Source organism: Sarcophilus harrisii, chromosome 3 (assembly GCF_902635505.1).
Source record: "Sarcophilus harrisii chromosome 3, mSarHar1.11, whole genome shotgun sequence".
Classification (NCBI taxonomy): Eukaryota; Metazoa; Chordata; class Mammalia; order Dasyuromorphia; family Dasyuridae; genus Sarcophilus; species Sarcophilus harrisii.
The window spans coordinates 596,929,577-596,942,258 of record NC_045428.1 but is presented as its reverse complement, the minus strand read 5'-3'; the positions used below and the strand labels follow the sequence as shown (position 1 = coordinate 596,942,258).

The 12,682-nt window shown below is 33.5% G+C and overlaps 1 protein-coding gene across 1 annotated transcript; it reads right to left on the bottom strand.

The window, feature by feature from the left end:
- Positions 1–431: 431 nt before the first annotated feature.
- Positions 432–3,942, bottom strand: LOC100917160 (vomeronasal type-1 receptor 3-like). Its single transcript, XM_031961698.1, has 2 exons — positions 3,883–3,942; positions 432–1,438 (listed from the first exon to the last, which is right to left on the bottom strand). Exons 1-2 carry the CDS (start codon positions 3,940–3,942, stop codon positions 476–478), a joined length of 1,023 nt encoding a protein of 340 aa, XP_031817558.1. The 3' UTR covers positions 432–475.
- Positions 3,943–12,682: the final 8,740 nt, after the last annotated feature.

The following is a 12,682-nucleotide window of genomic DNA, read 5'->3' as shown; positions in this document are numbered from 1 at the left end:
TTAGGAAGGATAAACTTCACAGAAAAAATCTCTGCTTTCAACAGATTACAGGGAAAAATTTTTTTTAAAAATTCTTTTTTTATGGTTAGAAGTGATTGATAGACATGTCACAACTGTCCCTCCATTGTCAGCACAGCAGGCTGTTCTACATTTAATTCTACAACAAAAGCAATGTCTAATGTAGAATAAGAAAATTGATTATACACTTCATGAATAAGAGCTCAAAATGGTCTTAAGGACACATGGAGGTTTAGAATAAAAGAACATACAGGCTGATTCAATGAGAAATATAAATAAAAGTCTTTTTCAAACTTTAAAGTTCTATTCAAATGCTCAATATGATTATTATTGGTATCATTGACATCCCTTCTAGATTGTAAGTCTACATTTCTTTCATTCTGTTGTTTACTGACCTACTCTCATTAGCTACTGAAAGATTTCTTTCTGCACAAGTGGAAATAGAGTGCTAGACAGTTTAGGGGAAAGAGTTATGGGATATTTTCTTTTGCCAGAGTGATTCAAAAAAATGGAAAATTTGGGAATCAGAGCTGATAAGCACAAATGGGCTGATGGCTTGGTAACTAGCATCCAAGAAAGCTGTGGTGGGCAACAACCACTGAGAATGTCTATCAAAATGAAAAAGATAAAACCCTAAAATGGAACTGACTGAATAGAAGGAAACATAGATACAAACCAACACCAAGATGGTATAGGTAGCTCTCATTTCAGGAGACCTTCTGGACAATTGACTGGAGCCATGAATATGCTGGACTTGCCGATGATGTCTTTGCAGGAGAAAAATCAGATAGCCACTGGCCATAATCATAAATTCCACACACAGGAGATCAGGAATAGAATACACAATGATAAATAGTGAGGCTTTGAATGAGGCTGAAATGTATTCTGAACAGAATCCTTGATTCCATATTCTTGTGTTATTAAGACTTTCTGTAATGTTTTGCAAGTTCAGAAACATATAGCTATGTATCAGTATTTGTAGGATCCAGCAGAAAAAACAAAATGGGAAAATGTATATTGAGGCATGGGTTTTGAGTTGTGACCATATGGAACAGGAAAAGGGACTGATGGTGATAATCTGAAGACCACTCAGAAGGCAGGTGATAGTGACAGAAAGACTGCGGGCCACTCGGTGGAGGAAAACAATAAAGCGAAAGCTGACTCGATCCAGGAAATTTTTCAGCCCAAAACCAACCATTGTCTGAGGTATTCCCTTGGAAAAGAGTCCTATGAAGTTGGACAAGGACAAGTGGAAAAAAATGGAGTCTATGGGCCTCTTCCTGCCAGCAGTTAGGAATTTGGAGATACAATGGCAAAGGATGAAGAGATTTCCCAGTAAACCAGCTCCAGTTTGCATGAAGAAGACAATACCTAGAACTAAATCAAGATAAAAAAAACTCTCACAGACTGAAGTAGAATTCTTCTCAGAGCCACAAAGAGATGAAAAAAAAAAGTAACAAAGAAAGAATGGATGCTTTTAAATTTTCCTAGAGAATATTTGCTAATGAGATGAGAAAGCTTTGTGATGCTCAACTTTATTTGTATTTAATTATTCTTAGTAGTGGGCAAACACCAGAAACCAAATATGAGAAAACAATGTAGGTGATATACCACAATTTCTTCAGGCCATCAGGAGAGTTCTTTTCAATCACTAAGAGAGATTGATGAGACTGAGGAAATGATTACTCAATTTTAATACAAAAGCCCAGAATATAAAGAGAATTAAGACAATATATTATTGAAATTTGCTAAAATTTATTAAAGGGAAAAATGAAAAATAACAGAACTCAATAGTTTATTAATTTTTATATGAAGAAAGTTTACTGGAAACAAAATATATTTTGTAAACATTGAAGAAAAGTATGCATTTATCATGTGCTGGGAAAAAAGTAGGTAGATATATTTAGCAATAGAGAAACATTATTTCATATGTAACATTATATTCCAACTAATAAATAAGGGATCTAAGTACAACAAAAATAAATCCATATTGAAAATGTCAAAATGTACTGCACAAGTAGCTTTTAGACACTGTAGTGGATGGAGTACCAGCCCTGGAGTCAATAGTTCAAATCCAGCTTTATTAACTTAATATTTCCTAGTTGTGTTAACCTGAGCAAGCTACCTAATCATAATTGCCTTGGGAAAATAAAAATGTACTGCACAAATGCAATAGTAAAAGTTGAATGGTAAAAAAATTAGATTATATCAGATTCCAAATAGATATTTACCATATGTAAACAAGTAAAATTGGGTTAAAATTTGACACACTGAAATCCCATGTTAACAGAAAATTAAAAGTTCAGTTCTTAGTTAAATATTGAACAAAAAAAAATGATGTAACCAAAGGAAGTGGGAGAAAGCCAAGACAATAATCGAAATTAAGCAAATTAGATAAATAAACAATTTAAAGAGTAGCATGAATTAATTAAGAAAAAAATGAAATGAAGGCAATAATGAAAATTATTTTTTGCCAAAAAAGGGGAAACCCAAATACCCAGATTTTGAAAAAAATAGATTAAAATGTTAAAATAAAAGTTATCCAATAATTATGCCTTAAAATCAGAAAATTTAAATAATTATTTTTAGTGATTCAAAATACCAAAATTATCAGGACAATGAGTAGTCAACATAAGTCAGCTTACCACACAGCTCATCTAGATTAATTAAATCCCTTTATCAATTTATAGATTAAAAGTAATACATCATAAAATGATAGAGAGAAAAAATCTGGGTATATATTTGTCTACAGATTATACTGTCTTGGCTTTTCAAACATCTAGGAAGAACTGCTGAATTAAAAATACACTAAGATATTTCAATTGATAAGCATACAAAATATATGCTGAATTATAATTTCAAGATTCACACTGAACAGATAATATCTGTGACACTGTCACTATAGTTTTCATGGTTATCAATTATCAACAATAATAATCCACAAAGCAGACAGATTATTATTCTATTGTAGAAAAAGAGAAATAAAATAGAAAGACAACTATAATTTCTTTCACTTTTCATAGAGCCTGATAGAAGAAAAAAAACTTATTATGATTCAAAATCCCCAAGTTCAAAAATATTATAGGAATTTAGATACAAACAAAACAAAATATAATTTTTTTTTCAAAAAATGAAGAAAAGATAACACAGAGCGACAATTTCTTCAAATAAACAATGTCTCTAAATAAGCCATTAATCCCTCTGGCTGGCCATGTCCTTTTAAAAAATTATAATCACACACACATATCATCTATCTAAATATATATATATGTATATATATATATACATACATATACGCATATCAATTTAGCCAGTTCCAATGGCCCTAAACCTTGCCAGTGCTAAATGAAATCATCCACAGTATTCCTAAACCATATATAATGAAAGAAAGGTTAATCTGATCCACCCATTCAGGCTGTCCATAAATTTTGCATCATAAATTTCATTCTACTTTTAGGGATAGGTTTACTCTGCTACTTGCTCATGATTTAGTTTATCCTTAGACTAAACCAGAGTCTATCTGAAAAAGTCATTTTTCACCATGTGGTCTATATTTGATATAGACTGGAGCCAGAACAATAGGACTAACTCTTAGGATCAAAAAAGAAATTCCAAAAGAAATTCAATTTTCAGACTATCTCCCAGCAACCTGAAAGACATTTTTCCAATGAATAATCACTGTTAATACTCACTCACTGATTTCTATAATTTTGTCTTAATCTATTTTGATATAATTTTGACTTAAAAATTTGATGTAATATTGTGCCAAGAAGGAGATTTTAAAGGAAAATTATACTATTCCAGAGGACAAAAATGAAGCAGAGAAGTCTGCCAGGGGTAAGAAAACTTACCTAAGTGGTTCACCTCCAATGTGCTTCTTTCCTTTCCATCATCAGTCTGTGGCCTCAGAGGAGTTGTAGACATCTCATTTCTAAAATGATGAGGAAATATTAACCATAGTTCCAGGAGAAAAAAAGAGAACTTACCCACTATCTCAATCTCCTAACTAGAAGTGATTAACATCAGAGATGAATTTAAGAGAGAGCAACAAGTTTATTTAAAATAATTTAATATGAATCTCTCTAGAAAGTGACTTTGCAATCCAAGAATTTATCTTTCTCTAAGTAGAAATTGGACCCAATATTCAAGCATTTCAGGAAATGATTCACAGCCAATGGGCAGTATTAAACAAAGATTATAGCCCAGTACTCTTACTTTTCAGTTGAGGGGAAACCAAGGTAATGGAAAGGGTTTTAGTCAGCTATTTAACATTCAAAAAGTAAAATCACTTGGAAGTACTGCAATTTCTGTTCAAAGAAAGAAAAGGAAAGGTGAATTTTTGGAAAGTTTTACAACCATCACAAATGCAGTGCTCTTAAATGTAGCAAAGTAGAAACATTTTACATTCCATTTTGCTGGCATGATAGAGGTCATCTGGATTGTGTTTTTATTCTTTTTTTGTGTTTTCAGCTAGATGACTTCTCAGATCACTTCTCATTCTATATCTATCAATCAACGAAAATTACAAATAGGATGAAAGAAAATATCTTCCTGAGTCTGATCTATAAATCTATGAAACAAAGGGGCATAGATATGATGAAATGGTAATTTAGGATTAAAAATATATTTGACAGAAGGAGTTTGTAGGAGTTATACACTGCATTACAATTAAGAAAACTGAGCAGGGGAACAGTGCAGTGTAGATCAGAAAATGAAACCTTTACAAAGACACTTTTACTAAGATTATGGGGGGAAATGCCAGAACCTTTTTCAGAGTGTTTTTCCTATTGGCAGCAAATACAGCATTTGGATCCCATTCTAATTCCCCTTTTTTCCCTCCAAAACAGAAGTGATTCAGCTTCTGAGTCTCTGATTCTAAGAATCAGATGGAAGACACTCCCAGGCTATGCTCTGCTGCCAAGATGAAAACTGGGCTCTGCCCAGATGCAAGAGAGGGCAGACAGAAGGTAGTTATAGACTCAAAATCCGTCTTTCCCCAGAGGTGTGAGTATGATTGACTTCATGGGATTTCAGATTTGTCACTGAAGGCTGGTCCCAAGTTAAAATCATCATCAGGTAGTTTTTTGATTAGTGATAATATGCCCAGTGATAATTACTCATCATTAGTGAGAATGGCCAAAAATAATCAAACAAAAATACAATTGGGAGCAACTTGAGTTAGAAAGCCTTGCAGGTTCCCAGGAAGACATGGATTGAGAAGGATGGAGATGAGGGCACTACGGACACTCAGATGAGAGCATCTTCAGGTATTATTTTGGGCTTCCCTGGATTTTCAAACCTTTCCTGAGCTTCCCCTGCTGAGAATCTTCCCTCTCCTTTATTTCAGTCCCTGTCTTACCACTTCAGTCACTAGTTATGACTTCCTGTATAAGGCTGATATCATTAAACATGCTGTCTATCATCTTGTGCCCCTGCAAATGATCACTCAGATTTGTCAAGATTTCAAAGCCTCTTATTCCATGCACTGATACAAAACAAAAATCTCCAAGAAAATGAAAGCTTGCATTTTAGGAACTGAAGAGAAGCAGACATCCACTCTAATTTTAAGAATATTTTCTTTTCTTTGAAACAACTTCAATGAAAAGATTTTTAAGTTGGAAGTACTAGTGTGTAATGTCTGGGCTAGCTTTCTGGATGGCCTTAGGACCAGCCTTGGTTTCAGCAGAATAATCATCAAGGGAATAGTCAGGAATAAAGTCCAAAGTCTTTAGTCTTCTTCAGTATCCCAGTCTGAACCAACATGCCCCACAGTCTCAGGCAGTGTTTTTACCACTCACAGTTTCTACCAGCAGTCTAATTCACAGTCTGTCTAACCCAGTCTCTTCCAACAGTCTGCCAGTCTGCCAGTCTCAACCAGTCTCCCCCGGAGTCTGACTTTCCCCCCAGTTTAAATACCCTATTTCTATCATTACAGTATACTGAGTATGTGTGAACTAGAGAACCATTACATCAAAACATACTAAGTATATATGGGAACTAGAAAATAATTATCTCATCAATACCACTGAGTTAACACCTTGTTTCAAGTATACTTCTCCAGAGTTCCAGCTCTTTACATTAGTGTCCTGAAATTTTAGCTCTGAATCCCAGTTCTGAAACTTAATAACTTCAGGATCCTGACTGAGGCAACTAACTGAAGTTTCCTGATAAAGTGGACAGGGGTGATTATCTAAGATAATTGTAAAAGCATAGTGACAGAGTGAGAGGAGTATTGTGTGGAGTGAGAGCAACTGGGTTCAAAATTTCAAGCTAAATTTTCTGATCTCTGTAATAGTGGGAGATTCATTTATGCTTCATGAGACTCAGTTTCTTCATCATCTATCTTAACTCCTCAGACTTTTTCTCCTACAACCATCAGTTTTGCCCAGAGTGGTCTGCAAGCCTAGATTGAGAACTCAGTCTCTGCTCTGATATCTGACAATTCCCAGTAGATACACAAAGGTAAAAAAGGAGAATTTTAATAAGAGTCAATCAGTACGTGAACCAAATGGCAATTCCCCATTTATGGATAACAAAGAGATTGGGATCATGACAGTCTTTCGAAAATTCTTGCACACATGAATAAGAACAAGCTTTTCAAACTTTTCTTGATTTGGAGGCAATTTCATTCATTATCTAATTGAAGCTTGGTATACCGAAATTTCCTCATATGTAGGCAGGTCAAGTCAAATGTAGAGCAATTTCTATCTGCTAAAGCCTAGCAATAGGACAGTCCTCGCACTTGTTGTCCCTCTGTTTGCTGCATGAAGGTGAAGGAGAAGTCTGGAACAGAAATAGGATACAATGACCTTTTTTTAGTTCAGGACAGGAAGTTCATCCATCCATTCAATTGACTTTATTTTTTTCTTTAAAGTTGGCACTTGCACCTGAACCATTTCATAAGCACACTTCCAAGGGAAGAATTTCAGTGAAATTAAGACATCAAAAATATCTAAACTATAAGTAGAAATCTAAGAGAAGGAATGTAGTAAATAATTGTTTCTTATTCTAAGATTCTTTTAAATTTTGTGGTTTTTCAGTTACAAGGACCATATGATAATACTACAGGAGATTTTTTTTATTTAATTTTTTTATGTAATGTACTAATAATCTAAAGGCATGTATTTTTTTTATTATTAAAACTTTTTATTTACAAAGCATATGCATGGGCAATTTTTCCAATATTGACCCTTGTATAACTTTTTGTTCCAAATTTTTCCCTTCTTCCCCACCTCCTCCCTTAGATGGCAGGTAGTTCAATACATGTTAAATATGTTAAATCCAATGTATGTCCACATATTTATATGGTTATCTTATTGCACAAAAAAAATCGGATCTAGAAAGAAAAAAATCTGAGAAGGAAAACAAAATGCAAGCAAACATCAACAGAAAGCGTGAAAATGCTATATTGTGGTCCACCCTCAGTTCCCACAGTCCTTTCTCTGGGTGTTGATGGCTCTTTGTCACTGCACAAGTGGAACTGGTTTGAATCATTTCAATGTTGAAGAGAGCCACGTCCATCAGAATTGATCATTGTATAGTCTTGTTGTTGTCATGTATAATGATCTCCTGGTTCTGCTCATTTCATTTAGCATCAGTTCATGTAAGTCTTTCCAAGCCTCTCTTAAATCATCCTGTTGGTTGTTTCTTACATAGCAATAATATTCCATAACTTTCATATACCATAATTTATTCAGCCATTCTCCAACTGATGAGCATCCACTCAGTTTCCAGTTTCTGGCCACTACAAAAAGGGCTGCCACAAACATTTTTGTACATGTGGGTCCCTTTCCCTCCTTCAAGATTTCTTTGGGATATAATCCCAATAGAAACACTTCTGGATCAAAGGGTATGCTCAGTTTGATAACTTTTTGAGCATAATTCTAAATTGCTCTCCAGAATGGTTGGATCTGTTCACAACTCCACGAACAGTGTATCAATGTCCCAGTTTTCCCACATCCCCTCCAACATTCATTATTATCTTTTCCTGTCATCTTAGCCGATCTGACAAGTGTGTAGTGGTTATCTCAGAGTTGTCTTAATTTGTATTTCTCTGATCAGTAATGCTTTGGAATACCTTTTCATATGACTAGAAATAGTTTCAATTTTTTCAGGTGAAAATTGTCTGTTCATAGAAAGGCATGTTATTATTAAGTGTGTACTATGTGCTGTATGTTATGCTCAGTTCTGGGGAATTAAAGAAAGGCAAAACATAATGCCTTTTCTCAAGGAACTCACAATCTATTGATTGAGGAAGACAATATGACAGCAAATATTTACAAAAAATGATTAGATACAATAACAGGATAATTATAAATAATAAATAGGAAAAAAAAGCTTAGGTAGTAAGAAAATCAGAAAAGGATTCTTTGAAAAAGGTCAAAAATAATTTTACATTTGATCCTGGGTAGGATAGGATAGGAAAACACACAAAAAATTGTTTTATTAAGTTATATAAAGTGGAGTGACAGTCAGATTTGTACTTTTGAAAAATAAAGTTTACAGTAAGAACTAGAATGAGAAGAAATTTGTGCCAAGAAGATTGGCCAATAGATCATTAAAATAATTCATGTATGTGTAATCAGACCTGCCAGAGAGGATGACAATGGCTTTTTTTTTTATTTAAAGAGGATGGCATATGTGAAAGAGCATGAATGTAAAATAGACAATCTTTAGTGTCATATTGCAAATGAGGATTGAGAATATGTGAGTAGCAGAGGATGGCATCTATGTTGTGAACCTGGGTAACTAAAAAGATGGTAGCAGTTTAAACAGGGAGGTTAGGAAGAGGGGCATTGGAACAAAAATAATTAGTTCTATTTTTTACCTGTTGAATTCATATGTTAGTGATGCCAGACAAGCAGTTGGAGAATCTAGAGTGAAAGTCAGGAGATTGATTAAGAGGGGATAAATGGATTGGAGAATCATCAGTATGGAGAAGGTAATCAAATCCATGACAGTCATTTGTGTGGGATCTGAATTGTCTAAAAATTGCTAATCATGAAAATAAGAACATATTCAATGTTATGATTAATATTCCATTTTCTTACAGATTTTTTGAATTGGAGTTTTGAGTGTTCAATACAGGACTGTTACTGCTCATAAATCCAGCAAGCAGTCGGTACCCTGTGGTCTTGAAAGCTCTACATGAAGATTTTGAACATATGAGTCAAGAACAGAGTCTAGTGCTCATAAGGAACAGACTAGTCAAAGTTCTCTTCATCATAAAACAAATCTTTTGGAGTATGCTTCCTGACAAGATCCCTTCAAATCAAAGTAAAGATATGGCTCTAGAGTACACAATACTCTTAACAACTGTTTTCTATTTTCAGAGGGACCCACACTACATTTCTGATGTTTCTACTACATTCTGATGACCAATTTGAAAGCACTGAGAATAAGACAAACTTTCTGGTAAAGACAGCATGTGTTATCTCAAAGGAAAAATCAGTTTTGCTATGGCTTATCATTTATTGTGGGAAAAACACCTGTTTTTAGAACAAGTGCTGAAGTGTGGATATTTCTTAATATAAAACAACTCACTTGATTTCCACTGATAAATTGTATACAATTTAGAATTAGTAACTTAAATTGTTCGTTTCATCCCATTTTTGGTCGATTGGAATATAATTTACAACTTTTAAGTAAACTCATCCTGTAACAGGAATCATCTTTTTATTAAAAGTGTATTTTTTTTCTTTTTTTTTTTTTTTAATTTTTTTATTTAATAGCCTTTAATTTACAGGATATATATGGGTAACTTTACAGCATTAACAATTGCCAAACTCTTGTTCCAATTTTTCACCTCATTCCCCTACCCTCCCTAAATGGCAGGATGACTAGTAGATGTTAAATATATTAAAATATAACTTAGATACACATAAGTATAATGACAAACATTATTTTGCTTACAAAAAGAATCAGACTCTAAATTATTGTACAATTAGTTGTAAGGAAATCAAAGATGAGGTGTATAATATAGGGACTGGGAATTAATGTAATGGTTTTAGTCATCTCCTAGAGTTCTTTTTCTGGTATAGTTAGTTCAGTTCATTACTGCTCCATTAGAAATGATTTGGTTGATCTCGTTGGTGAGGATGGCCTGATCCATCAGGACTGGTCATCATCTAGTATTGTTGTTGAAGTATATAATGATCTCCTGGTCCTGCTCATTTCACTTAGCATCAGTTCGTGTAAGTCTCTCCAGGCCTTTCTGAAATCATCCTGTTGGTCATTTCTACAGAACAGTAAGATTCCATACTTTTATATACCACAATTTTAGCCATTCTCCAACTGATGGACATCCATTCAGTTTCCAGTTTCTAGCCACTACAAAAGGGCTGCACAAACATTCGTGCAATACAGGTCCCTTTCTTTTTATAATCTTTTGGGATATAAGCCAGTAGTAACACTGTTGGATCAAAGGGTATGTACAGTTTGATAACTTTTGAGCATAGTTCCAAACTACTTCCAAATGGTTGATTCTGTTCACAACCTACCAACAATGAATCAATGTCCCAGTTTTCCCACATCCTCCAACAATCATCATTATTTTTTCCTGTCATCTTAGCCAATCTGACAGGTGTGTAGTGTATCTTAGAGTTGTCTTAATTTGCATTTCTCTGATTAATAATGACTTGGAGCATCTTTTCATATGACTAGAAATAGTTTCAATTTCTTCATCTGAGAATTGTCTGTTCATATCCTTTGACCATTTTTCAATTGAGAATGGCTTGATTTTTTATAAATTAGAGTTAATTTCATATATTTTGAAATGAGGCCTTTATCAGAACTCTTTGACTGTAAAAATATTTTCCAGTTTATTGCTTCCTCTAATCTTGTCTGCATTAGTTTTGTTTGTACAAAACTTTCAGTTTGGTATAATCGAAATTTTCTATTTTGTGACTGTAATGATCTCTAGTTCTGCTTTTGGTCAAAAACCTTCCTTCCACAGGTCTGAGAGGTAAACTATCCTATGTTCTCTAATTTATTAATAATTTATTCTTTATGCCTAGGTCATGAACCCATTTTGACCTTATCTTTGTGTATGGCGTTAAGTATGGATCAATGCCTAGTTTCTGCCATATTAGTTTCCAATTTTCCCAGCATTTTTATCAAATAGTAGTTCTTATCCTAAAAGCTGATCTTTGGGTTTGTCAAAGACTAGGTTGCTATATTTGTTGACTGTTTTATCCCTTGAACCTAATCTATTCCACTGATCAACTAATCTATTTCTAGCTAATACCAAATAGTTTTGGTAACTGCTGCTCTATAGTATAGTTTTAGATCTGGTACAGCTAAGCCACCATCATTTGATTTTTTTTTCATTAATTCCTTGAAATTTTGACCTTTTGTTTTTCCATATGAACTTTGTTGTTATTTTTCTAGGTCATTAAAATAGTTTTTGGGAGTCTGATTGGTATAGGCTAAATAAATAGATTAGTTTAGGTAATATTGTCATCTTTATTATATTTGCTCGCCCTATCCAAGAGCATTTAATATTTTTCCAATTGGTTAGATCAGACTTAATTTGTGTGAAAAGTGGTCTGTAATTTTGCTCTATAAAGTTTCTGATTTTCCTTGGCAGATAGATTCCTAAATATTTTATATTATCAGTAGTTACTTAAATGGAATTTCTTTGTAACTCTGACTGTTGGATTTTGTTAGTGATATATAAGAATGCTTGATGACTTATGGGTTTATTTTATAACCAGCAACTTTGCTAAAGTTGTGGATTATTTCTAATAACTTTTTAGCAGAATCTCTGGGTTTCTAAGTATACTATCATGTCATTGGCAAAGAGTGATAATTTGGTTCTATTGCCTATTCTTATTCCTTTAATCTCTTTCAGCTCTTATTGTAAGCTAGTGTTTCTAATACAATATTAAATAGTAATGGTGATAGTGGGCAACCTTGTTTCACTCTAGATCTTATTGGGAATGGTTGCAGTTTGTCTCCATTATATGATGTTACTGATGGTTTTAAATAGATGCTGCTGATTATTTTAAGGAAAAGTCCATTTATTCCTATACTCTCAAGTGTTTTTATAGGAATGATGTTGATTTTATCAAATGCTTTTCTGCATCTATTGAGATGATCATATGGTTTTTGTTAATTTAACATGGCAATTATATTGATAGTTTCCTAATATTGAACCAGCCCTGCATTCTGGTATAAATCCTACTTGATCATAGTGTATTATCTTGAGATGATTTTCTGTAGTCTTTTGCTAATATCTTATTTAAGATTTTAGCATCAATATTCATTAGGGAGATTGGTCTATAATTTTCTCTGTTTTCAGCCTACCTGGTTTAGGTATCAGTACCATGTCTAGTCATAGAAGGAATTTGGTAGACTCCTTCATTCCCTATTTTATCAAATAATTTATATAGCATTGGGGCCAATTGTTCTTTAAATGTTTGGTAAAATTCACATGTAAATCCATCTGGTCCTGGGGATTTTTTCTTAGGGAGTTGTTTAATTGCCTGTTCTATTTCTTTTTCTGATATGGACTATTCAAGCAATTTATTTTTCCTGTTAGTCTGGAAGTCTGTATTTTTGGAGGTAGTCATCCATTTCACTTAGGTTATCAAATTTATTACATAAAGTTGATCAAAATAATTCTTATTATTTCTCTAATTTCTCTTCATTGGTGGAAAGTTCT